Source organism: Hemitrygon akajei, chromosome 2, assembly GCF_048418815.1.
Source record: "Hemitrygon akajei chromosome 2, sHemAka1.3, whole genome shotgun sequence".
In the NCBI taxonomy this organism is placed as follows: domain Eukaryota; kingdom Metazoa; phylum Chordata; class Chondrichthyes; order Myliobatiformes; family Dasyatidae; genus Hemitrygon; species Hemitrygon akajei.
The window spans coordinates 61,970,796-61,998,087 of record NC_133125.1 but is presented as its reverse complement, the minus strand read 5'-3'; the positions used below and the strand labels follow the sequence as shown (position 1 = coordinate 61,998,087).

Here is a 27,292-nt window from a genome sequence, read left to right as displayed (position 1 = left end):
TCTTCCGGGGGCGCGAAAATTCCTTCCGGCCGTGCCGGCACCGGCGTGTCCTCGGGCTGTGCGGTTCCCGCCCGGCCTGTTGGTTCGCTCCGTGCTCTCATGGAGACTTTGTTCCATGCCGGCATGCCGGGACTAGACATTGAGGGCTCCGACAAGGGACGCGAATCCGCCTGTCAGCCGGCGCGCGGGAGCGGGCACCTGGGCCATAAGCACCGAGGACCGGCGAGGAAACGGGTGAGGCAGGCCCACCGGAATTGGGTTCTCTGCCCAGTTCACTTTGCATCGAAACACTTTCTGGGCGTTTTGCCTCTGTCTTGCTTTATCATCCGAGTTCTTGAAAGTTTAGCTTGAATTTACTTCCAACTCCAATACTTTGTTCCTGAATTATTAACAAATCCATACTGAACATTTCCCCGAAGTTCTGTTTGAGAGATTCATTATCCAGTGTTGGTGCCTTTTATTTTTGCTATTCAGTGAGTATTAAACATGGAATCAAGACACAGGGAAACCTGAATGAGAACGCAGAATTACTAGGGGCATGTGATAGATAGTGAGAAACCTTTCTCCTCTGCAAAGATGACCTTTTCCACGCTGTTTGATTTTGACTCTAAATTGGGTAAACTTAAAACAATTTGATCTGCGTCACCTTTGCCTGTTCCTGAGGAAGGTGAGCCAATCACTCTAACCTTGACTGGTACTTTGAAATGAAAACAGAAAATGCTGGAAACACTCGGTAAATCTGGCAGCATCAGGGAAAAGTTTTAATGTTTTGCGTTGAAGACAAACGGTTTATGACCAGAAATATTAACTCTATTCACTTCTACAGATACTCTCTGACTTGTTTCTGCAGTTTTCTGTTTTTGTTTCAGATTTTCAGTGTTTTTGTTTCATTGTCTGGTATACATTTACCTGGCTCAAGTAAGGCTCTGAAAGATCATCGGCATAAAAATTTGATTCTCATAAATCCTCAGCATTAAAAGTTTTCAAAAAATATCTTTATTGAAAGTTGGAGAGAGAGAGATTCTTTCTGAACTGCTGCTTGGAGTCATTTAAGTGTTATAGAAAAATGTTGATTATTTATTGGATAACTGTTCAAAGGACATAAAACTATTATCTAAAAATAGATCATGGAAACATGTTATGCCTTTTGTTTTCCACAACACAAAGGCTTGGTCTATATGAGAGGGCTGAAGAAAAAAGTTAGATATAACAGGGCTTGATAAGATAAACTTACTTAAGCCATGAAATTTACGGAATTGAAACCAAATTCGTAGTGTATATTTAACTATAGGATTAGTTTATTCAATTTAGATAAGACAAAGGGAAGCGAAGATCCTAAAATAGAAATCAATGAGAAGTACAGATTTGCACTCCAGGTTTATCCATTGTGGGCTTGATAATGTAACCGATTCTTGTGTCCAAAATATTAAATTTCGAATGTTAGCTGCCCAATAGTAAAATCTTAGGTTAGGCAAAGCCAAATCACCTTCCTTCTTAGGCTTCTGAAAATATTTTTTACTTAATCTGGGATTTTTATTCTGCCATATATACGAAGATATTTCAGAATCAATAATGTCAAAAAAGGATTTAGGAATAAAAATTGGTAATGCTTGGAATAGGTATAAAAATTTAGGTAAAACCATCATCTTAATAGCATTAATTCGACCAACCAATGACAAAGACAACGGGGACCATCTATTACTAAGTTGCTTGATTTGGTCAATTAAAGATAAGGTTAACTTTAAATAAGTCCTTATGTTTCTTAGTGATTTTAATACCCAAATAAGTAAAGTTATCTGTGACAACTTTAAATGGTAAGTGTTTATAGATTGGGATTTGCATATTTAATGGGAATAATTCACTCTTATTAAGATTTAGTTTATAACCAGAAAAGCTGCTAAACTGAGCAATGCTAAAACCCATTTTTTTAGATACTTACAAATTAGAAATTTTTTAAATAATGTGCTATCATCCTTTCCGAATTTATGTCCAATGGACATTACGGAAAAAATTTTAGTTCTGAATCCCTGTCAGAAGGGTTTAGTAGCTTTCATATATAATATGATTACGAAAACACAACCAGAGATATCAGACAAAATTAAGAAAGAATAGGAAAAGGAACTTCACTGTCTCTTATCTGCAGAGCAGTGGGAGAAAATTCTACAGTTAGTTAATTCCTCTTCTATTTGTGCCAAACATGCCCTAATACAATTTAAGGTTGTACATAGGGCTGATATGTCTAAGGACAAGCTTGCTCGATTTTAGTCTCATGTTAACCCTATCTGTGACAGATGTCACTCTGAAATTGCCTCATTGACTCACATGTTTTGGTCTTGCCCCTGCTTGCAAAATTATTGGAAAGATATTTTTGGTATTACTCAACAGTTTTGAATATCAAGTTGCAACCTCACCCTATTACTGCAATTTTCGGCTTGCCAGTGGTGCACAATGGTCAATTGCCCCCTGTAGCCAGGCGGATGATTACATTTGCTACGTTAATGGCTAGAAGATCTATCCTATTGAAATGGAAAGAAGTTAATCCTCCTACCACATCTCAGTGGTTTTCTCAAACCATTTCTTGCTTGAGTTTAGAAAAAATTAGAAGTGTCATTTTTGATCCATCAGTTAAATTCGAAGAAACCTGGAGACCATTTATTCAACATTTTCATATGAGTTAGGCTGATCTTTCCCAAACCTGATTCTTGCTGTCTTATTTGGATAGAGGTGCAGAGTTATAGACACTACTGTGTATATTTGATATATAAATGATGGTTAGGTTTTTTTTTCCTTTTTTGTGTTTTTTTTCCATTTTTTTGTAACTTACTATGAGTTTGGGAGGCTACCATATATGGATTAATTGTTTGTATTTGTACTTTAACCTATCAATTATGTACTCTCAAGCTCTCTGTATTTGATGTTTTCTGACTATGATTATTTGAAAATTAAAAAAAATTTAAAAAGAAAAGAAAAATGTTAATTATGTAATTTAAGACATTGAAAAAAAACATGTCTGGATCTTAGACTGGTAGAGATAAGTAAAAGCAGCTTTTAAAATGGCCCTGGTGAAGCACGGTGACAACGTACTGGCAGCAAACAGAACTATTAACTAATCACACTTTTTCTCAGAAACTATCACTGCAATCAATAGCCTATAACTTCCCCTTCGGAGTTGAACTTTTGAACCGCCTGTACGACCTGGAATTTTTGTGGTGTGAACTGAAGTCTCAAAGATGCAGGACAGTACCACCCCAAGAGCAAGGAATAAGCCAGCATTTGGTAATTACTGGAGAGGACTTAGAGGCAATTCAAAGCAGCAGAACTAAGTTGAGGCAGTGGGGCCCAGGCCCGAGAGTGAGGAAAAGCCCACTGTTTGACTGAATTAAGCCCCAGGCCATATTGGAAAGGTTGGGTACAGACCAAACTGAGGTGGCAGGGCCCAGGTCTGAGAGTAAGGAGTGACCTGAGGTTTGGCTGATTGAAACGCCAGGCTAAATTGAAAAGGTCAAGGTGTCGGAGGGCAGAGGAAAAGGACGGTCTCATGTTCAGCTCGCTGCTCTGTGAGGTTTATTCATTTCTGCGCTGAACTGAGGCTGTGGCCTGCAATTAATGGGCTCCTGATCAGCTGCAGTGATGATCGGCTTCATGGCTGTGAATTCACTTTTGTGAACTTCAGTTCTGAATGTTATTTGCTCTTATTGTTTGCATGATTAATTTTTTTTCTACCCATTGGGTGTACAGTGGTCTTTTAATGGATTCGATCGATTTTCTTTTGTGGCTGCCTGTAATCTCAAGGTTGTATAGAAATATGCATACTTTGATAATAAATGTATGATGGTTTTATACAGCCTCAAGGTGGTAGAAGGCAAGTCCAGTTTTATGGCACTTGCAGACTTTTGCTACCTTGTACTTTTGTCTCTGTGGCCTTCTGCCCCATTGCATTCTCTCTTCTCTGAAATTTCCTCCTCTTTTTCTATTCATTTTGCAACAATTTATCTCATCGGCATTTCCAGACATGATGAAAGGTAATTGTCATGAAACTACATACATACATGCCTTACCTGAGTTTTTCAATTAGGTTCTATTTTTATCCGTATCTTGGCTCCTTTCTTTTTGTATTGTATCTCCAATGTTCATGCATAATGTTATAGACATATTAGTGCCTGCCTTAATCATATTTGTGGAACCTGTAGAACCTCTGTCTGTGATCAAATTTTACTAGATGATACTGGTTTTTACTGTAATCTATTAGGTTACATGATATTTTAAGAAATGTAATTGCGTCATTTTTGTTGTGCGTTAAGTGGTTTGAAAATAGTGCTTACTCAAAAACAGGGTTCTCATTGGAAGATTTTTGTATCTTATTTTGGTGATGGATGTCATTTGCTGCATGCAGTTAAACAAACTGAGATCTTGATTGTCATTGTGTATATTCATTAACATAAACCCAGTTGCAATAATCTATTCCTAGAATGTGTCTGCTGATGTAGAATTCTTGCAGCCTGATAACTTTTGATATTGTGCAAACAGCTATCACAGATCAACTGATATCCCACAGTAGCAGTAGATTTTATAACTTTTAATAAGAAAAGAAATAAATGTTTTTTTAATTGCATAGATTATCTTCCAAGAGAACAAGAGTGTAGATTTTGTGGTGATGAAATGAGTAATCTCCTAACTTAGTGGACCATAAAACTTCTACTTTTCACTTGTGATTTTGTTATGATATTACTTTACATTATTGTTTCCTTGTCACATACACTTATACTTTCTTTGTTTTAGGCATTTGCACTTTTTATCAAATCAAGACGAGTATCTAAAAGCAGTAACCCAGAATTGGATGAGGAAAATGTACATTGGGAATGCTGTGGACAGCGGTTTGATAAAGAAGTGTGCATTCACAAGCATGTGGGAAATGAACATATGTCTGAGGTCCTACAACAAACTGAAGCTATTTTCAATTTGTTAGGACAAAAGAAATCCAAGCTAACAAGAAAGCATGATTCTGCATCACAACACAATAAAACAAAGGAAGAATTTGACATATCTGCATGGTTACCTGCTACAAGTGATATTAACTTTGATCTAGCATGGTAAGAACTTTATTTTCTTTTCATTTTTCTTTGCAGCAATGAAATGGTCATAGGAAAACTTATTTTACCTTGACTTTTCATTCTCAGACTTGTCATTTAAAGAAAATCTGTGGCTTTAAACTCAGAAAAGTCCAGATTTATACAACTCTGCGGGGGGGGGGACAATTATCTTTTCTCTCCGCTTCTCAATTTTGTAAACATCAGCTAGGTCCCAATCAGCCTTCTAACTCCAAGGAAAACAAACTCAGCTATTTAAGTTCTCCTCATAGCTGAAACACTTTATCAAGGTTAACATTCTGGTGAACTTTCTCTGTATTCTCTTCTGTAATCACATCTTTCTTGGGACTGTGACAGGAAATTCACTCAGTACTAGACTGTAATCTAACTAATATTTAATGTAGTCACTTAAGTAATCTTGCATTTGTTTTCAATACCTCAACTAATGAAGACTGCCTTAACCTTGTGTGCTGCCTTCCGGGACCTTAGGACATCTATGGCAATGTCCCCTTTTCCTCAATCCTTTTTAGGTTCCTTCACTCACTGTACATAACGCAGTTTTATTAATTACTCCAATATGCTTATTCTCATTTATTTCTGGATTAAGTTCCATCTGCCATTGCTCTGCTCATCTTGCCAACAAATCAGTATCATTCTGTAGTCAAAGAATACCCTCCATAAGACATAGTCTATTCAGCCCTTTGAGCCTATTCTACCATTCCATCAAGGCTGATTTGTTATCCCTCTCAACCCCATTCTCCTACCTTCAGGTAACCTTTGATGCTTCTTGCTACCAGCATTAACAATTTTGTATCATCAGTATTTGGATTCAAATTACTTTAAACAATTTTTAAAAACAAAAATACCAACACTTTACCTTAACCCCTTGAGTCCATTCTCCTGTGTTGAAATTTTTGCCCTGTGAAGTTGATTTTGCATTTTAGTTTAGCTTAATGAGCTGGGAAAAAATTAGGGATGACCAAGTTATAAGATGCAGATAAGGGAAGGCTTTAACATAGTGGTCACCAAACTTTTGAAGCCCAAGATCCCCTACCTCGGCTTCAGTGAAAGGTAAGATCGACTCCAAATCAATTAGTTACACGCATGGGCAGAAAAGACCGGAAGTAAAACCCTGCAACCCGGAAGTAGAAATAATGTATGATCAGCAGGGGTCACCTTTTTTTGCACCGCAGACCGGTTTAGTATTGACAATATGCTTGCGGACTGGCCGACGGGATGGGGGGGGGGGGGGGTGTTAAACACGACCAGAATACAGCGATACTCGAAGCAGGTTCCTTATGTCCAGTCTATTCCACAATTTAGTTTTTGTGGCTCTCAGCACTTAGCTGCTGTCCCACTTGCTCACGTTTTTTTCCGCTGGAAAAAACTCAACGGGTTTGTCTTTAAGCGCAGGGTGCTTGGACTCAGGGTACCAAAGCAGTTTTGAGTGCTTCAGTGCCTCATTAGACAGCCTCCCGCCCGCCAGATGCCTTGGCCAGGTGCGGCTGTTCCCGTACCGGGGCCGCGGCGGTCACAGTCTGGAGAGAGCGAACGAACGAGAGAGGAGTGCGATAGGGCGTGCGTTCGCCCCCTCCACCCCCGTAGGATCTATCGGCCGACGAAAGTTTGGCTAGAGGGATGACTTTCAGTAGATCGCAGTGAGGTAGCTGCTGTGCTACTTACGAAACCCTGAGCCCAAATTAGGTAGTCTGCGAATATTTTAACACCGGGTTCCCCATGAACATTCAGTGTGGTAAACCAGTTTAGAGGCGACACCCATCTGTCCGTGCTCCAGGCCGGTAGCAACGGCACTTCTCGCTGGCCGCATGAAGCAGCCGGTTACGCGAGACCAACCAATGATCCTTGACGCGCTTGGGTAATGACCTCGCGTGTATTCAGATTCAACAGTGGGCGTGACAGGGAATGAGGAAAGGTGCAGCTGACTCGTATCATTTCCTTGCGGCCCGGTGGTTGGGGACCACTGAAATACACTGTGGTGCGTGGCAGGGGAGTTACACTCATACGCACTAGGCAGAAAGATCGACGCAATGCTCCTCAGACAGGATGAAGAGATCAGTACTCCCCAATGCCATTCGGCTTTACAATTCAACAGCCAGGAGTAAGATATGTTAAAGTGCCGGGGTTAGGACTCAATGTATTTAGGTAAACTACTTAAGAACTTTTTAAAAGCTATTATTAATGCTTGAGAGGGTGATTTTAGATGCATATCATATTTTTACTGAGTTAAGTATTGTATGTAATTAGTTTTGCTACAATAAGTGTATGGGACATTGGAAAAAATGTTGAATTTCCCCATGGGGATGAATAAAGTATCTATCTATCTAAAACCCCGCCACCTGGAAACAATCTCTCAACAGTATTTGTGCATTTATTTTTCTTTTCTTTTTTCGGGATCTACTGGGAAAGTCTCAAAGATCGACCAGTCGATCGCGATCGACGGGTTGGTGACCACTACTGTAACAGAAAGATAATAGTTCTAATGCAAGAGTAATTAAATGGCCGAAGGACCAATGTAAAGAGATAAAGGTTGTAGTGGAACAAGTCGAGAAGCCAAACCAGCCCAGCAGAGGTTTAAATAAGAGCAACAGAATCATCCTCTGATACTGCTGAACTTCACATACAGTGAATCATTGTTCAGTTTGTGTTATAACACTATTTATTCTCACAGCTAACTTGATTATGCCTCCTCCTGTCCTGCTTCCTTGAAGGAATTAGTCAATTGCATTGGTTCTGTCTCCATTGGATGTTATTGTATTGCCTCTTCTGTTTTTCCATAACTAAGGATTCCCTTGCAGTTTGTATAAGGGTGCCAAATAATATCTTTTTCATTTCCCTGAGTTTTCCTGCCCTTCACTCTGCAAATCATGGTAAGGTTCCTTTTGCCTTTTGCTTTCAGTTGTCTAAGCCTCCACATTTAACAGACTACTCTTTGCCATTAGTGCTAGCTGTAATCTGATACTTTCACCAAAACATCTTTCCCTTCCTTTTTCAGCTCAGAAAGCAATAAACTGAAAACAGAAAATGATGGAAACACTCAGCAGGTAAGGTAACATCTGTGGAAAGAGAAACAGTTTAGTGGTCCCTTTCTTGACTTCATCCAGTCCTTTGGCATGTCTGTACCTTTCTCCCCCATTTTCCATGACACCTTTCTATACAACCAGAGGAGATTTAACACCTTTTTTACCTCTGCCCTTCCCACCATCCATTACTTCAAATTCTGTTATTCCACTAATAGAGACATTTACATATGCTTGTTTTTTTCCCCAGTTTGACTTAATGTATTCATTGCTCATGCAGCAAACCCTTGTTAATTTGCCAGACCAGGCACTGATGACTGAATGTATTCTAGAATACCTCGATTCAATCCCTTAAAATGACCCATGTCACTTTAATTTCTCTGCCCTAAGAACATTGTTCTTGGATTCTTGCACTGTTTGGTAATGCTCAACAAGAATTAGAAGGATAGCATTTTGGTCTGTAACTTTATAGTTTTCTGGACTTAAAGAGTTAAACCTATTTGCACTTTCCTTCCCCTGAATCTTCCTGTTTCTTTACTTGTCCCATTTCTGTCCCCTTTTTGTCTTATGCCAACATTTTTTTTTAATCATTTAATCTTTTCTATCACAGTAATGCTTTCTTCTCCTCCCCTCGATTTCCACAGCCCAAAGCTGCTTATTTTGTTTCTCTAACATTTTGTAGTTGTGATGAAAGGTCATCAGTTTGAAATATTTACCTTTTGCCTCTCCATAGATGTTGCCTGAACTGAGTATTCTCATCAATTTCTTTTTTTTCCCCTGATAATGTAATTTTGCTTATTGTATTTAGAAGTTTTATTGTGCTTGTTCCTAGTGCAGAAGGCGAAGTGCTGTTATATTATTCCTATTGTGACATTGAGGACCCGCAAATAATCTGCAAATGGCAGAAAGCCTTGTGTCTTCAGCTGCATCTTACAGGCAAGGTAAATGATAAATATCTTTTACATCTAGCTTTTGTATGCCTAACCTGCCAGATGTGATCTTGTGAAAGTTGACTTCATAAGAATTATTGATAGATTGGCTGGTCAAAAATAAGTCTCTGCGGAGACACAGGGAGACTGGCAAATTGGATCCAAAGTTGGGTGTGGTTGGCTGGAAGCAAAAGGTAAGCAGGTGTTTTCATGACTGAAGGGGTATTGTCAATAGGTTTCCACAGCATTCACTATTCTTGCAATTGTACAATTCCCACGATGTGGCAATTGTGACGATAGAGTTTGTAGGTGGTAAAAAAGTTAGACATGTAGTTGACAGTGAGGAGCAAAGCTTAGACTGCAGGAAGGTGAAGATTGCTTAGCAAATCAGGAAAACACAAGGAAATCTGCAGATGCTGGAAATTCAAGCAACACACACAAAATGCTGGTGGAACACAACAGGTCAGGCAGCATCTATAGGGAGAAGCGCTGTCAATGTTTCGGGCTGAGACCCTTCGTCAGGACTGTAATTTCCTCTGGGTACTTTGCTTTCTTACCAACATCCCAAACATTGGCCACTGTAAACTGCTTGGAGCATATAGATGAGCAGTATCAGAACAAATGTTTGGGCTTTGTTGAGGATGTGCAGAGAAATATACTAGGGTAGGATTAGTCTAAGATGGGTGCTTGATGGTTGGCATGACACGTTCCCTAAAACAACACAGGGAATATGGAATAAATGAGAATATATTGTGTTTGTGAGGAGCAGAAAGACCTTGGATTATCTCCACTAAGGCTCTAAAATATAGCAGGGCTGTTCAATAAAGTAGTTAAAAAGGCACATGAGTGGCATTGTTCATTGCAGCAGCCCAGGGAAGGAGCGATGTAGGGGAGAGCAGAGGCATGGCAGGCATACTGGAGTTTGTGCTTGGTTAGGGGCTGGCCCCTCCTGCAGACTCCTCTCCAGTGTCTGTTTGGTGGAAGACGAGCTGGATTGCACTCATCCGTGGCTGCACTAGCACGAAATGAGGATCCGCTGGAGTTGCTGAAAAGTAGTTCCGGGACATATGCCATGCACCATCAATCTTCGGGCCATCCCCTAGGGACTTAGGCTAATATTATTATTATTTCATAATAATAAAAAGACCATCTGTGCTCTGTGTTGTATGCTGTGTGACTGTATGTACCTGGAAGAACAGTGTTTCATTTAACATGGGTATGTTTGAAGACAATTAAACTTGAACTTTCCTTCGTTAGCTGAGGCTTTGTATGTAAATGCAGGGAGGTTATGTTGAACCAAACATAACACTAATTAGATCACAGCTTGAAATACTAGGTACGTCCATCATATTGCAGGAAAGATGTGATTGCAAAGGAGGTTTATAAAGATATTGCCAGCACTGGAATATTTTAGTTTTAAGGGGACAAACTGGAAAAGCCGAGTTGTTTGCATTGGAACACAGGAATCTTAGGACTTAATTGAACTGTATAAAATTGAGTGACTGGGCGATCAAACTGGAAGTATCCATTTCCCCTAGTAAATAAGTCATAAAATCAGGGAGTACCAATTTAAAATAATTGTTACAAGGAATAGGGGAGAAAAGGTACTGGAATCTGGAAATCATTACCTTAAGGGATGGTGGAGGCAGAATCTAATTATATTGAACATTATATTCATGTGCACTTGGAAGATTCATAACCTGAAGGCTCATAACCATATTTAGAAAGGTAGGATTAGGGGTTCCAGTGATGTCATCATCCAGAATGGCAGCTTAAGTCAATATCTCCTCCAGAAAAACGCATATTTTGCCCTGTTAACCCATCAAATATAAGGTCTTTTGAAAATATCTGAATTGATAAGGGGGGCAAGAATGGGGAAAAAGAATGGCAATAAAAAAAGCATCACTGAGGAGCCTGTGGACGAGAGGCGTACAGCGAGCAGCTCTCCTACCCAAACGCGTGGTGGTGAGGCTGACGGTGGGCCTTATTCAGGCAAAGCAGCAAATATGATAAAAATTCTGGAAAAGATACGGGGATTCCAAAAAGATATAAAACACAACTAAATGATATCAAGTCAGAGTTTGCCAATAGCAATCAAAAAATAGCGGTGGCAAAGACACAAATTGAGAAGGTGGAAGATCGCGTGCAAAACATGGAACAAATACTAAGTAAGACGATAAAAATATTAAATCGACAAGAAAGTAAACTGCTTGACCTGGACGGAAGAACACAGCATAAAAATATCAGGATATACAATGTTCAGGAAGGATCAGAGAGTTTGTCTATCACGGAGTTTGTACGAAAGTTGCTGCGGGACGCGCTGGAGCTTCCCTCCACTATGGAGCTTGAAATTGAGAGGGCACATCGTGCGCTCGCCCTGCAGCCTACTGGAGACAGAGAAGATAACCAACGCTCAATATTAATCAGATTCCTTCAAAACAATGCCAAGGCGGAGATTCTTCAAAGGGTCTGGGGTAAGAAGAGGGTGTTTTTGGACGGGAAATTAACATATTTCAATCAAGAGTACCCCCGGTGGTCCTGCAGAAGCGTGAGGAATACTCTGAAGTAAAGCGAATATTAAAGCAAGGAAAGATTAGATTCCAAACTCCATACCCTGCTAAACTGTGAGTGTTTTATGAAGATGGGATGCAACTGTATCAGACAGTGTAACTGGTGACCGGACATGAAGGTCAGCGTGATCAAACCGAGGGAAAGACTGGCTGAGCAGTTATCCCACTCTGCTGGGGAAATAGTGAGAGAATCGAGAAAGCATGGGACAGGAGGAGGACAAGAGAAGTATATCAGGAAGAGACTGTGAGTTCCCCGAAGAGCGCCCTCACCCCCTCCAGTAGAGCCATAAGGTTTGGCTAACTTTAAAAATGTTGATAAGCTAAACGGAAGCAAAAATAGATGGTGCTATACCTATCTGAAGAAATACTTATTATAATGTGGATTTTATATTACTCAATTATTCTTTTTTTATTCATTCATTCACTGCTTTTTCCCCACCTAAATGAGAATATATATGAGAGGAATACACAGGGAAATCTTTTCTGTGTAATGGACATAGATTTGTTCACTTACTTTTATGAATACTGCAATGGGGGCCATCGACTCACAGGTAGGAGGGGCTATCCCCCACAGCTTTACGTTTCCTCTAGCTCAACCCAGGGTCATCTACTGGAGACCTCAGCCTCGGAAAAACACCTTTGTTGCCTTTTTTTTTTTAATTATTTGCATTTCTTGTTCTTACTTGTTCCGAGAGTATATCGATTAAGTTTTATTCTGCTAATTTCAATGATATGTTAACAGATAAATACACATGGCTAAGGACAAAGTAAAAAATTTTTTTTAATGTTAATAGGCTGTTAAATCCAATCAAACGTAGTAGAATTCTATCTAAAATGAAAAAAGAACTTCCCTTGTAGTATATTTACTCAAGTGATAATGAGCATAGAAAACTAAAGAGAATGGGCTTCACTAATTTGTTTTTCTCCTCGTATAAATCAGGACATAGGAGAGGAGTTGTTATTCTTACCTCAAACAAGCTAAATTTTGAAAAAGTATTTGAAATGGGAGATAAGGAAGGCAGATATATTCTGGTAAGGGGGAATACAGACTGAAATTCAGTTACTCTATTGAATATATACGCACCCCCAGGAAGTGATATTACCGTAGATTCCGGATTTTAAGCCGCTACTTTTTTCCCACATTTTGAACAGCTTTGAACTCTGCGGCCTTTAATACAGAGCGGCTAATGCATGGTTTTTTTTCATGCCGCCAAAAACATTTTGCCTCGTAACAGTAGACCAATAAAATTGATGAGTAGTTCACAGAGGTCCAATGAAATTGTACGATAAATCAAGCGCACTTTCACAATTAAATTATTGTAAATCAGTCATTTGTACTCACCCTCATCAACATGGAAAACACTCGAAGAAAAGCATTGTGCTGCCTTTATGGCAGTTATTTAGTTTATAATATTTTCGCTTAGTAATTCATTTTCTAGTTAAAGTTAGAAGAGTTTTAACTATATTTGTTTTCTGTACTACATCGCGGGATGCTATGACGTCACACCCGGTTTCGCCGCGTCTTGTGGGATACCAGTTTGCGATAAACGGGAAGGAGGGGGGCGAGCGGCGGAGCGAAAACGCTGCTTTTAAGTTAAAGGCGATCAATAACTTTTCCTAGTAGGCTGCAGTATATATATTTTTTACCAGTCGTTAGGAGATATTGGAATGTTGTTCAGTAAAGAAGTATACGCAACGTATATTTAAAAGTAGCCGCGTTACAGGCACGGTTCGAAAAAAGCATTTGCAATATGTATTTGTTTATGTTACCATATGGATTTAATTAAAAGTTAAAAAATCCTCACGTGTAATATCTTTCTGTGTAAATATCTCATATTACAACGTGGGCCACCTGCGGCCGAAAATCCGGTGCAGCCTAAAATCCGGTGCGGCCTGTACAAGTAAAAAATTGATTTTATTTCTAAAATTAGAGCCAGCGGCTTTTAATCAGGTGCGCTCTGTAGTCCGGAATCTACAGTAGTTACTTTCAGAAAATTACTAATATTATGGTAACGAAAACAGGACATCTCCTGAAATGTAGGGGAGACTTAAATTTACAATTACAACCAAAGTTAGACTCTTCCGATGGAAAAAAACCTATGAAACAAAACTCTTACATAAGAAAGTTAATACACTTTTTGAGGATGTTCGTCTAATTGATATATGCAGGGACCTTTTCCCCAACAGGAGGGATTACACTCATTATTCTGCCCCCCATTCTGTATATACAAGAATAGACTATTTCATAACATTTGGAAAAGACAAAGACAAAATAAACACCTGTGGAATTGGGACAATAGATGTAAGTGACCATGCACCTATATATTTATCTGTTGATTTTGACCTACAACCAAAGAATACTATTTGGAAACTAAATTCAAGTCTGCTCAATGATCCGTATTTTAAGGAACAGATTAAAAAAGAAATTGGTCTTTACTTAGAATTCAATGATAATGGAGAGGTTTCACCTCCCATTCTATGGGATACTCTGAAGGCTGGGTAGCCTTCCACAAGCTTCTCACAATAAGTTGCTGGAATTTTGTTTACAGACAGATTATTTCACTTTTAATTTGCTGTATCACAATTCCAGTGGGTCAGAGGTTTACAAACAAAATCAAAAGAAATCAACCAAGACCTCAGGAAAAAAAATTGTGGACCTCCACAAGTCTGGTTCTTCCTTGGGAGCAATTTCCAAACGCCTGAAGGTACTACGTTCATCTGTACAAACAATAGTACGCAAGTATAAACACCATGGGACCATGCAGCCGTCATACTGCTCAGGAAGGAGACGCATTCTGTCTCCTAGAGATGAATGTACTTTGGCACAGAAAGTGCAAATCAATCCCAGAACAACAGCAAAGGACCTTGTGAAGATGCTGGAGGAAACCGGTAGACAAGTATCTATATCCACAGTAAAACGAGACCTATATTGACATAACCTGAAAGGCTGCTCAGCAAGGAAGAAGCCACTGCTCCAAAACTGCCATAAAAAAGCCAAGACTACAATTTGCAAGTGCACATGGGGACAAAGATCTTAGTTTTTGGAGAAATGTCCTCTGGTCTGATGAAACAAAAAATGTTTGGCCATAATGACCATCGTTATGTTGTGGGGGTATTTTGCTGCAGGAGGGACTGGTGCACTTCACAAAATAGATGGCATCATGAGGAAGGAAAATTATGTGGATATATTGAAGCAACATCTCAAGGTATCAGCCATGAAGTTAAAGCTCAGTCGCAAATGGGTCTTCCAAATGGACAATAACCCCAAGCATACCTTGAAAGTTTAAGGACAACAAAGTCAAGGTATTGGAGTGGCCATCACAAAGCTCTGACTTCAATCTGAAGATTTGTGGGCAGAACTGAAAAAGCGTGTGCGAGCAAGGAGGCCTACAAACCTGACTCAGTTACACCAATTCTGTCTGGAGGAATGAAACAAAATTCCAGCAACTTACTGTGAGAAGCTTGTGGAAGGCTACCCAAAACATGTGACCCAAGTTAAACAATTTAAAGGCAATGCTACCAAATACTAACAAGGTGTATGTAAACTTCTAACCCACTGGGAATGTGATGAAAGGAATAAAAGCTGAAACAAATCGTTCTCTCTACTATTATTCTGACATTTCACATTCTTAAAATAAGGTTGTGATCCTAACTGACCTAAGATGGGGAATGTTTTCTAAGATTAAATGTCAAGAATTGTGAAAAACTGAGTTTAAATGTATTTGGCTAAGGTGTATGTAAACTTCTGACTTCAAATATAGTAATTTAAGGAATGATTTCAAATTTCACTTTCCAAGATGCAACATTAAAAATAGATTGATTAGGTTGAGCAAAAGATACGCTGGGAAGGTAAAATACCTTGACTGGATTTGAGACAGAGTGAACATACAATTAAGAGTTCTGACTAATTCTTACAACCCAGATAAGTGTGAAGTGGTGCATTTTGGTAGGGCAGATATGATGGTAAGACTCTTGGCAGTGTGGAGGATCAGAGGGATCTTGGGATCCGAGTCCATAGGAGGCTCAAAGCAGCTGCGCAGATTGACTCTGGTTAAGAAGGCATATGTGATAAAGGTATTTTCTTTTATAACTCTTCTTGTTATGTTGTGTTATAGAAAGTGAATTGAAAAACGTTCCCTAATTGCTACATATAGTAACAAAAAAATTGTAACTAAGTTTATTTTCAATTTTGTAAATGTTGTGAACCAGAAAAAGCCTTTAAAGGTGTTCTAAATTAGTTGGTTATAAATAATTTATTTAACGTGCATGTCTCAGGAGGAGCATGAATTAAGAGTGGTGTCTATTTGAATAGGTGGTCTTTCAGTTTGTCACTGAAAGGTGGTAATTCTGACAATACTAAAATGTCAGCCTAAAATTTCTGAGAATGACACAGTGTTAAGACTAGCACTGACAATCAAATGATTAATTCTTCTCTCCACTGACGCTATCTTATTAGCTGATACATAAAAACAAAATGGTACAGAAACACATATTTTGTTAACAGATTTCTGGTTGTAATGTGACCCTGTTCCAAGCCTATTTGTTTTTCCAGTTTTGATTTTACATATGTTGAGAGGATCGGAGTTGACGACACTGATGATTTTGTATTTTTGTTAGATATTATAAACAGCCCTTTTTTTCATTTTTTTTCTCCTTTTTTTCTTTTTTCGTTTTTTTCCTTATTAGTTATTAGATTGTTAGATTAGTTTTTATAGCATAATTTTTTTTCTTTCTCTTTTCTGTTTTTTTTAATATATATATTATGATATACCTAGGTTTGCTTTGTTTATATGTTACTTGTATCGTCCATGATTTGGGACGACTCATTTATATTGTAACTATTGCTTATGTATCCTTTCATGTTCAGTTGAAATTTGTATGTTTGTAATCCCATTATCTATGTATTAATCTTATTATGTTGATACTACTAATAATAATAATAAAAAGATTGAAAAAGAAAGAAAGAAAAAATTTCTGGCAATGGAAGTGCATCAGTAGTTTCACTATAAATTTGGGCAAAGTTAGGACAAGATTGATCAATAGTTTACACTGAGTATAAAATGAGTTATTCAACTAGCAACTTTTCTTTCAGGTGCGCATCTCTAAAGAAGGAATTAATGGAACAGTTGGTGGATGCAAAATGGCAACTGAGCTGTATATTCAGACTATGCTTTCCCACCCACTCTTTCAAAGTATGTCAATTGAAGACTTTAAGGTAAAAGAGAAACTGGTTTTCTGCCATATTAAATAGTAATTAACTGTAAATATAACAAAGAAATTCTATTAGTGGTTAAAATTAGATTTGTAAGAAATCTACTCATGTACTTCATTGAACTCAGAAAACATCAGATCAGTCCAAAGCATTGTTTTATAAAGATTCAAATCAACTTCTCTGCTTTAATGCTCTCCACCTTTATTGATGAAGTTCAGAGTTGTGTATGCCAGTTTCTCAGTCTGCCTTGTCACTTGCAGTCAGTTCTGCACCCAGACTCCACCCCTCAACTTCTGCATCATTATCAGAACAGCATCCTTCCTGCCAAAATGCATTGGCATGCATTTCTCCACGTTGAACTTCATTTGCAGCATAGTTGCCTGTTTCTCAATTTTTCTTTCTCACTGCAATTTATCCCTATTTATAGCCCACAGTACTGCCAAGTTTTGTGTCATCTTCAAAGTTAGAAATGGTCTTGTACCCAAATCAAAGTTATTAGATCAGATAAGCCATAGCTCTTAACGCTGATCCATAGAAGCAGAAATGGATATTTGACCCATCAAATCTGCTCCACCATCTGATCATTGCTGATTTATTTTCCATCTCAAGCACATTCTCCTGCTTCTCCCCATAACCTTCTATGCCCTAACTAATCAAAAACGTATCAATCTCTGCTTTAAAAATACCCAATACTTGGCCTCCACATCTATCTGTAACAAATAATTCCACAGAATCACCAACCTCTGGCTAAAGAAATTCGTCCTCATCTCCATTCTGAAGGACGTCCTTGTATTCTCATTCTGTGCCCTCTGGTCCTAGGCCCACTCCACATCCACTCTATTTATGCCTTTCAATATTCAATATTTTCCCTCATTCTTCTAAACTGCAGCGAATACAGACCCAGAGCCATCAAGTGTTCCTCATATGTTAACCCTTTAATTCCTGGGATGATTCTTGTAAACCTCTGGACCCTCTCCAATGCCAGTGTATTCTTCCTTGGATGTGGGACCCAAAACTGCTCACAGTACTCCAAATGTGGTCTAACCAATGCCTTAAAGCTGCAACATTACTTTCTTGTTTTTATATTCTAGTGCATGAAATGAATGCCACCATTACACGTGCATTCCTTACTACCAACTTAACCTATAGGGAATTCTGCTGTTGGACTCCCAAGTCCTTTTCACGGATCTCTGAATTTGCTCCCCGTTTAGAAAATAGTGTACACTTTTATTCCTTCTACCCAATGCATGACCATACACTTCCCTACACTGTATGCCATTCTCTTTATCTGTCCAAATCCTTCTGCTTCCTCAACACTACCTGTCCTTTCACCTATCTTCTGCAAACTTTGCCACAAAGCCATCAATTCTGTCATCCAGATCATTAACATATAACATGAAAAGTAGGGGACCCAACACAGACCTCTTCAGAATACCACTAGCTTCCAGTAGCCAATTTGAAAAGGCCCATTTTTTTCCCACTCTTTGCCTTCTGCCAGTCAGCTAATCTTCTATTTGTTAATTTTCCTTGTAGGAAAAGTTATTTTTCTTATATTTAGTGAATTTTCTTTTGAAAGTATTATTGAATTTACTTTCTCATCAGTATTGAACTTGCCCTGACATGAATTGGGACCACTGCACCTAAAAGCCACTGCCCCTTAAGTTACATGATCTTTAGTTTTCCTGACTTATACAGTATACTTAATATCATTTACATTACAGTACATGATTTAGATAACTTCTTTGAAATGTTCTTCATATTCCCATTTTGTTCTGTGGTATTTTAATTAATTCTAGTCGATTTAAAGTGCTACGTGCATGCAGCATATTGGTATATAAAACTATTCACACTTGCGAACTACAAAACAATTCTTATGATAAATATTTTTGGCTAAGCGGAGTGCTGGAGGTGCTCACTGTTTTCAAGACCTGCGAGTTGGAGTTTATAAAGAAGTTGTTCCCATGGGAGTGGATCCCGAAAAGATATCTTATAAGGATGCAGGTAAGCGAAAGAGTATGTGGGGCTGGGTACTAGTACCTTGGAGTAACTAAAAGTCTATTCATAAATGGCCTGACTGTTTATTGACAAGTTGTGAACTAATTAATATCAATAATTTATAAGGATAACTTGGATTACTTTTTTTGTGTTTCAGCAGGATCCTGAATAAACATAAGTTTAATTTAGCAGAGGATTAGATTTTCCTGGCATAATTACCAACACTATATAATTGAAAGCACATTTGCTTGAATGATGTAGTGGCAACATAACTGTGTGTGCATCTACAATTTAATTTGTTTTATTCTATATATATATATTCTAGGAATTCATTTAACTCCAGAAGAATTTCACAGAAAAGTGGAAGCGTTGTCCAACAATGCCCAAGTTCGAAAGGACACCATTTTGCTAGATTGTAGAAACTTCTATGAGAGTAAAATAGTGAGTTTTTATTCAGACATTTTTGTTTTTCCAATTAGCTAATAAATTAGAAACTATATGAACAGATGCTTTTAAATATTTAATAATTGATAAACCATGATGCCACAAATAGTGAAAAATTTCTATGAAATTTTGATGCTGATATTCTATATAAACTTCTGTACTAATAAATAACTGAGGAGCAGTTGATTTGTTCTCAGCATGGCAAGAGCACGTGGAGGTCTTGTACATGTCTACTCTGCATTTTTTTACATGACTTAAAAATCATTGAGAAATGGCAACAATTGTTTTGAACTCCATTCGGAAAATTGTTAGTGAACTGAAAAATGAAATGTTTATTAAACTTTAATGTTAGTTACTTTGGTGCAATTGCTATGTAACTGTGCTAAACTTACTAAAGGGCCTAAATTTGTGCTCTATTCTTAGTTTTGTTAATTGCAACCATAATGTTGTGAATATTGTAGTTGGATTTGATGAAGGTGGTTAGTCTGAAGTATATAATGTGATCCCCTACCTGAACATATGGAGAGAAGAAAATGAAAACCTATATTGTCTGTAAAGGTACCACAATGAATAGCCAAAGATAAATTGGTCTCCGGAGCTGCACATGCAAACTTCACAAAATCAGCACCCAAGGTCAGGTCTTTGCTGTTGTGTAGCAGCACTAACTTCATATTCTCAGGATATCATTGTTTCACAACTATTAAAACCAAAGGCAAACTTTAAACTCAACAGGCTTTCAGATTACAGGGATTCATCCTTACAGATTTGGATTCATTTATTTATCCCAGACACATTGAAATATACAGTGAAATGGGTTGTTTGAGTTAACAACCAACACAGCCTAAGGAAGTGCACACAGAAATCACGACTCAAAAATGTGAGGGTGGGGGGTGGGTGCTTGCATTTTTAACACGTGCACACATTGCACGTCTTTGTGTTGTGAAACATCACAGTGCCAACTTTTTTTTGGAATGCAAACCCATCTTCCCCCATAATGCAGGGGTTTCCAGTATGAAGATGGCAAGGGAATGGGGTTGAGAGGGAAAATAAATCAGCAATGGTCAGATTGCAGAGCAGACTTTGGACTGAATGGCCTAATTCTGCCCCTGTTTCTCAGGGTCATGCAGTGCCCATGTCTACACCTTTGGTTTGGGGAAAGTGGGAAGACCTGAAAGAAGAGTTAATGAGAGTGAGAACAAGCTCCACCAGATGGAGGAGCGTGGTGGCAGAGGGGAACTGGTCAGATTGTCATCCAGAAAGAAGTGGAGAACTTTAAGGCCTTCCTGATGGTGGATGGAAGTGCATAGGGACTGGATGTTCATAATGAAAGTAAGTCAATCAGTGACAGGGAGCTGAAAGTGATTGAAGTATAGAGTACAGATGTAGAAGGTACTGAACCAAGGGGGACAAAATGGAGTTGAGTATGCAGACACAAGTTCAGTAGGGCAGGAGTAGGCAGTAACAGTGGGCCTACCAGGACAGTTAGGTTTGTGGATCTTGGGAGGTAGAAATGAGCAGTGCAGGTTACAGGAACTATGAGTTTGGTGACAGTTGATGTGAGATCTCCAAAGTCAAAGAGATTGGTGACAATAGCCTGGCGGTCCCTAGTGGGGTCCTGTTCAAGAGATAAGAAAAAGCTGCCATCTGGCCTCAGCAAGATAAAGGTCAGTGCACCAAACTACAACAGTGCCCCTCTTGTCTGCAGCTTTGATGGTGAGGTTAGAATTGGTGCGGAGAGCAGTGCCTTCAGAGATTATTCAGAAGTGATCAATCTAAACATTGTGCTTTGAATATGCAGTACCTTCAGCTTGTTGATTAATTTGCCAAATATAATTTATGAATGCTACTTCTCATACCAATCTTTTAATATTAAATATACTGCTTTGAAATTCTTGTACTCTTTTTAAGAGTCATTTGCTGAATTATAGTTTGTGTTTAGGGAAGTTTTCAACACTGTCTTGCTCCCAATATCCGGAAATTCAGCTACTTTCCAGATTACATTGATACGAATTTGGATTGCTTTAAAGGCAAACAGGTCCTTATGTATTGCACAGGAGGAATCCGCTGTGAACGAGGCTCAGCCTATCTGAGGTCAAAGGTGAGAAGCTTAGTGGAACATGAAACCTATCTGAATAATTTCATTGCATACTGTCAAAATTCAAAAATATCCTGTCGATATGAAATTAAGTTATTGATATATGGGGGAATTTCACAAATAATCTGTTAAGAGTTAGTGTAAATCTGTAAGAATTTAAAGTTGCTCCCTTGGCATTCAGGAGCATGCAATTTTTATAGAGTTTTAAATTTTCAGTGTTCCCTCATGGATAATTTTATATAAAGTGCCTCATTAAAACTGTTAATCCAATGCATACAAAGTTGTGATTGATTGGTAAAAGTAACTAAAGCTGTGAAAGTAATTTCCATGTATTTGTCCATTTGGCCCATCCATGGATAATGGTGTTACTATTTAAATATTATTGACTTGTATGTAACAACCAGAGCCAGAAACAAATTTCTAAACACTGTCTAAATTATGCCCTGTAGGTTTTGCGCTGCCGTGTTCCAACCTCTGAAATTGAAACAGTTTTGATTCTCTTTGTACTTGGATTTCTTTTCCATTGAATTATCCAATTTCTGACTACTATAGTCCTGTTGATATGAAAGGGCTATTTTTCATGTTGCTGCCTCATTGGTGAGCAAATCCTATAAAGTATTCAAGAATATCTTGACATCTTCTACTCACACTGTTTTCAGATTATTAGAAGCATTGATTTCAACACAGTATTCAGCATTCTTAAATACTCCTTGGGAAATGTTGCACTCAGAGAAGCACTCACATTGCCCTTAACCTAGTCTCTTTTGGCATATCCTCTATTTTGTGATGAAGGAGCTTACATGCTAACTGCATTTACCAGAATGACTCACAAAGACAAAACTCCAAACACTCCTGCTTTGGAGAGCACATTCCCTACTAATATGTAACATTGGGTATGTCCTTGGTTTATTTGTTGAACACTGTATCATGTTTGTTTTCAGGATGTATGTAAGGAAGTTTACCAACTGAAAGGTGGAATTCACAAATATCTTGAACAATTCCCAAGAGGTTTTTACAGGGGAAAACTGTTTGTGTTTGACAATCGCTATGCTATCTCTGTAAATGATGACATCATTTCAGGCAAGTATCTCTGCAGCAACTAATGGTGAATGGACTGTTTTACCTCGTTTTTATGGCAGTTTAGAACAAAGAACCACAATTGTAAAATAAGGAATATTATTCTGAACTTGCCTTCACTACCCACAAGATAGTAAAGCTCCAGAACTTTTTCCCCAAGTGTCTAAAATCTTAGATGAATTGAAACTTCTTGAAAATGATCCAGATTTCTTGGGTATAATATCCATAGAGATGTGAAATGGTGGAATGTCTTTCATTTTGAGTCATACTGAATGGAAATGCAAATCACAGTTCCCATCTAAACTAGTACTATTTACCTGGGTTTGGCCCATATCTCTTTAAATCTTTTTTATCCATGTACTTGTCCAATTGCCTTTTAAATGTTGTTAATGCCTCTGACAGCTCATTCCATATACTTAACACCATCTAGTTGAAAAAGTTGCCTCCCCCCCCCCCCCCCCCCCCCATCCCGGGTTCCTATTAAAGTCTCTTTCTTCTCATCCTAAATCTATGTCTTGTTCTTTATTCCCTGACCCTGTGAAAGAAACTAAGTGAATACACAATCTGTGCGTCTTAGGACTTTGTACACCTGTGTAGTGTCACCCTTCAATCTCCTTTGCTCTAGTGAATAAAATCCTATCCTGCTCACCTTTCTCCTTAACTCGATCTATTATGTTCTGTCAACAACCTTGTAAATCTTCTTTGTATTCTTTCTAGCTTAATGGTATCTTTCTTATAGCGGGTGACCAAACTGAAAACAATATTCCAAATGCGACCTCAACAACCTCTGATGCAACTATAACATAACATCCCAACTTCTATACTCAGTGCCCTGGCTGATGGATACCAACATGCCAAAAGCTGTCTTTGCCATCCTGTCCACCTGTAACACCACTCTCAGGGAGCCATGTACTTATACTCTCCGGTCCCTCTGTTCTACAACACTCCTCAGGACCCTGCCATTGACTACATGAGTGTCCTGCCCTAATTTGTCCTCCCAAAAATACAACATACCCACTTTTTTGTTTATTGAGATACAGTGTGGAATAGGCCCTTCAAACCGCACTGCCCAGCAACCCTCAACTTAACCCTAGCCTAATCATGGGTCAATTTACAAGATCCAATTAACCTGCCAAAATCCCTCTCGAGCCAGGTTTTGAGGGAGAGGATTAAATTGGAGCAGGGCAAATTATGAGAGTTAAAAGATAGAAAAAAAGATATTTTAAGATTAGCTTTGTCACATGTACATCAAAACATACCATTAATAGTCTTACTAACTGTTGAGTTTCTCAAATAGGTGACAAAGATGATTTGTGAATGATAGCTGTGATGTTGTCTGTAAATCCTAGTAAAGCATTTGAAAAATTCCCTCTTGGGAGGTTTATCTAGAAGATTAAGATACATGAATCCATGGTAAATTAGCTGTTTGGATTCGGAGTTGGCTAGTCCATGGAAGAAAAAGGGTAGTAGTTGGTGGGATCTATTCTGGCTGGAGGTCCATGACTAAGTATTATTTCACAGGGATCTATACTGGGACCTTTGTTGTTTGCAATATGTATGAATGATTTAGATGAAAATGTGGGTGTGGGTTAGTAAATTTGCAGGCAATAGAAAGTTTGATGGCATTGTGGATAGTGTAAAAGATTTCCAAAGGATTCAGTTGGATACAATCAGTTGCAAATATGGGTGGAGATCGGAAATGTTGATGTATTGAGGGATCTTGGGGTCCAAGTTCATATATCTCTGAAAGTGGTTGCATTGGTTGATAAGGATGCTAAAGAAGGTATCATTCAAGGCATTGAGTTCAAGAGTGAGGAAGCTATGTTACAGCTTTATCTGGAGTATTGCATTCAATTCTGGTTGCCCTGTTATAGGAAGGATGTGGAGATTTGGTGTGGGTGCTGAAAAGATTTACCTGGATGCTGCCTGATTAAGTGTGCCTGTGCTACAAGGAGAGGTGGACAAACTTGAGTAGTTTTCTCTGAGAGGTGGAGGCTAAGGGAAAATCTGATAGAAGTTTTGAAGATTATGAGAGGCTTAGATAGATTAGAAATTCATTATTTTTCCCACAGAGTCAAAATGTCTAATACTAGAAAGGATGCATTTAAGGTAAGAGGGATAAATTCAAAGGAGATGTGCAGGGCATATTTTTACACAAAGTGGTGGATGCCTGGAGTGCACTGCCATGGGTGGTAGTGAAGACATAATTTTTATAAATTTGGAGGCAGAATTGTGTAAGATATGCATGTAGATATGCAGAGAATGGAGGGATATGTGCATTGTGTAGGCAGAAGGGATTAGTTTAGTTCAGCATTTAATTACTGGTTGGATGAGTTCAGCAAAATATCATGGATCAAAGGATCAGTGCCTGTGCTGTACTGTACTAACTTTTGTTTTAAAAGTTTTCTTCTTGGCAGATGTCACTGCCCGCAAACAACCTACTCCAGTCAGGTTTTTCAAATTCCTGTCTAACATTGTCAAAATTTAGAACTTTAGTTTGTGGGCTGATGCCTCATTCACATATCCTGCCCTATTTCTTAAGAGTAGGTCAAAATTTGCTCTGTCTCCAGTAGGGCAAACTTTGTTCTGTGTCTAGTAGGGCCTTCTATATATTGCCTAAGGAAATTTTCCAGAACTCACTTAACAAATTCCATGCCATCTAAGTCCATAGCACTATGGCAGTCCCAGTCCACATTAGGAAAGTTAAAATCCTCACTGCCACATTGAATCTGAATGTTGCTTTGCGTATGAAATCTCCTTCCTATCTAAGAAAATAAATTGAAAGATTCTGGTGTTTATAAGTGTTAACGTTTATGTTCTGGCATAAAATGTGCATGTGTTTTTGTACTTCATGTAATATTTTGCTGAGCTATGGAACAATATTTTCTCTTCATTGAGCTGGTTATCAGCATAGAAAATACTCTTCAATTTAGTAATTTAACTCAAAACAGAATAAAAACTTGCCTACTGATAGCATGTTCATTTTCCAACTTTACATTGGTCTTGTAGTTTGTCTGGACACTAACCCTGAGACTAGTTGTGGTCTAAATTTTGTTTTCTCTTGCAGTGGAAAATAAGTTATTTGTACAAAGTGAAAGGATCTTAATTATTTTTATTGTGTATTGTAAAATAGAATATTTGCAATCCAAGTAATCTGTTACAATCTTATAAGCTGGTTTAAATGGCCAAATTTGTTTACCCTCAGCCTACAGTTAACTGCCATTTCCAGGTTTAAGGTTCAGATTTAAAGATTTTTATTGGCGTTCAATAATTAGCTCCTATGATGCATTTTAGAAGTATGGTGCCTAACATGCAGAAAACTCCAGTACTGATGTGAATGTTCCAGTCCAGCAAAAGGAATCATTTGCAACTAGACAGACCTCCAGAATTCATTTCACTAGAAATTACCTAAGATATATTCTACTCAAATCAAAAGAAAGGCAGTTTGGTTTCAGCAGCAAAAAATGAAATCTTGAATTTCTGTACGCCAGGCAATTCAAACATTACAGCCGAAGTCATTGCTTTGTAATGTTAAAATGATAACTGATTTGTGAACAGTCAGGCTTCACAAGAGTAATCAAAAGGATTAGCTAGACTGCAATGTATTTGGTTTTTTTTTGAAGAGGTGTAATATTGGCTGGGATGTGCCTGGCCTACAGGCCCACATTTCCCACTCCTCTTCTCACAAATTACAATGGTTATGGTACCACAGAAGATCATTTCACCCATTGAGACCATACTGGTCTTGCGCAAAAGCAATCCAGCTAATTTCAGTCCTTGCCAGCTCCATTTTGAACACTGCAGTTGTATTTGTCTTCATAACCACACCTGGCACTGCATTCTAGATTGTAAAAACTGGCTATGTTAATGTTACTTTGGCTGCTTTGTAAGTCTTTTATGTTCTCTTGTTCTTGATCTCTGCCAACATACACACAATGCGTACATACACACAACATTCCATGTAGCCTCACTTAAATGAAAAGAAATGCTTTCATCCTCTGGACTTATATAGCCTTCTTCAGCATTACTTTCTGAGTTAGTCAATCTGAATCACAACATTTAATAATAAAGATATGCAGATGATACACAAATGCTTGTGCCACAGACTTCATCACATTGGTTACTTGTATTGAGTATGTTGTCACTGTGTTTTATATCATTCTACCTTTGTGCCCTAATGCTAATGAAACTAATCTGGTGTTTCTCCTTCCAGAATGCAGATATTGTGGTGCTCCTTGGGATGAATACAAACTCTGCAGTACTGCTTCTTGCTGTCAGCTTGTTTTGTCCTGTCTTCACTGTAGAGATAAAGGTCTCATAGCCTGTTGTGCTGTGTGCCAAGAAAAAGGAAAAACATCATCTGAAACTCAATCACGACTTCTAAGGAAAGAGCAATGTGAATGTACTGAGAAACGGGTACGAATCCCTGTTGTGATTCCACATTAGATCATCAGATAATTTGTTGAAGCTATCTAACATCTCAAACCAGACAGAGAATAAATCAGATCAAATAAAGGACAAATTTCTATAGAAACCTACACCAATTTCAGCATGTCCCAAAATTCTTGACAGTTAATTAAGTTCTTTTGACATTTAATTGTCTATGTCCTATTATTGGAAACACTGCAACCAGTTTGTACAGAAAGTTCCCACATTTAATAATGAGATAAATGGTTTGATCATGTTTTAAAAATCTGTTCCATTACACAGAATAGGTTGATTTTATATTAATACTTTAAAAGAGCTTATTAAAACTTGCAGGTTTTCATCAATATGCTACTATAAATTTCATTTGAGAATGGTCATGTTTTAAATCAATTGAATTAAAATGCATTCAGTCAGAAA

The 27,292-nt window shown here is 38.2% G+C and overlaps 1 protein-coding gene across 3 annotated transcripts; it reads left to right on the top strand.

Moving 5' to 3' along the window:
- The first annotated feature begins 9 nt into the window (after positions 1 to 9).
- Positions 10 to 27,292, top strand: LOC140742124 (thiosulfate sulfurtransferase/rhodanese-like domain-containing protein 2). 3 transcript variants are annotated; one of them, XM_073072939.1, is made up of 9 exons: positions 10 to 234; positions 4,780 to 5,090; positions 8,958 to 9,066; positions 16,717 to 16,839; positions 18,732 to 18,837; positions 19,157 to 19,272; positions 21,215 to 21,373; positions 22,312 to 22,450; positions 26,661 to 27,292. In XM_073072939.1, the coding sequence occupies exons 1-9, from the start codon at positions 100 to 102 to the stop codon at positions 26,891 to 26,893; spliced, it is 1,431 nt and encodes a 476-aa protein (XP_072929040.1). In that variant the 5' UTR covers positions 10 to 99; the 3' UTR covers positions 26,894 to 27,292. The 3 variants fall into 3 exon arrangements, with proteins under 3 accessions (XP_072929040.1, XP_072929043.1, XP_072929044.1); XM_073072942.1 differs by lacking the exon at positions 10 to 234 and adding an exon at positions 263 to 473; XM_073072943.1 differs by lacking the exon at positions 10 to 234 and adding an exon at positions 526 to 667.

What these genes read in the sequence shown, in the direction of transcription:
- LOC140742124 (XM_073072939.1), top strand. Translation starts at nt 100, where the DNA reads ATGGAGACTTTGTTCCATGCCGGCATGCCGGGACTAGACATTGAGGGC. An exon ending in ATTAACTTTGATCTAGCATG is followed by an intron (nt 5,091 to 8,957) that starts GTAAGAACTTTA and finishes GCTTGTTCCTAG; the next exon opens with TGCAGAAGGCGAAGTGCTGT. An exon ending in AAATGATGACATCATTTCAG is followed by an intron (nt 22,451 to 26,660) that starts GCAAGTATCTCT and finishes TTCTCCTTCCAG; the next exon opens with AATGCAGATATTGTGGTGCT.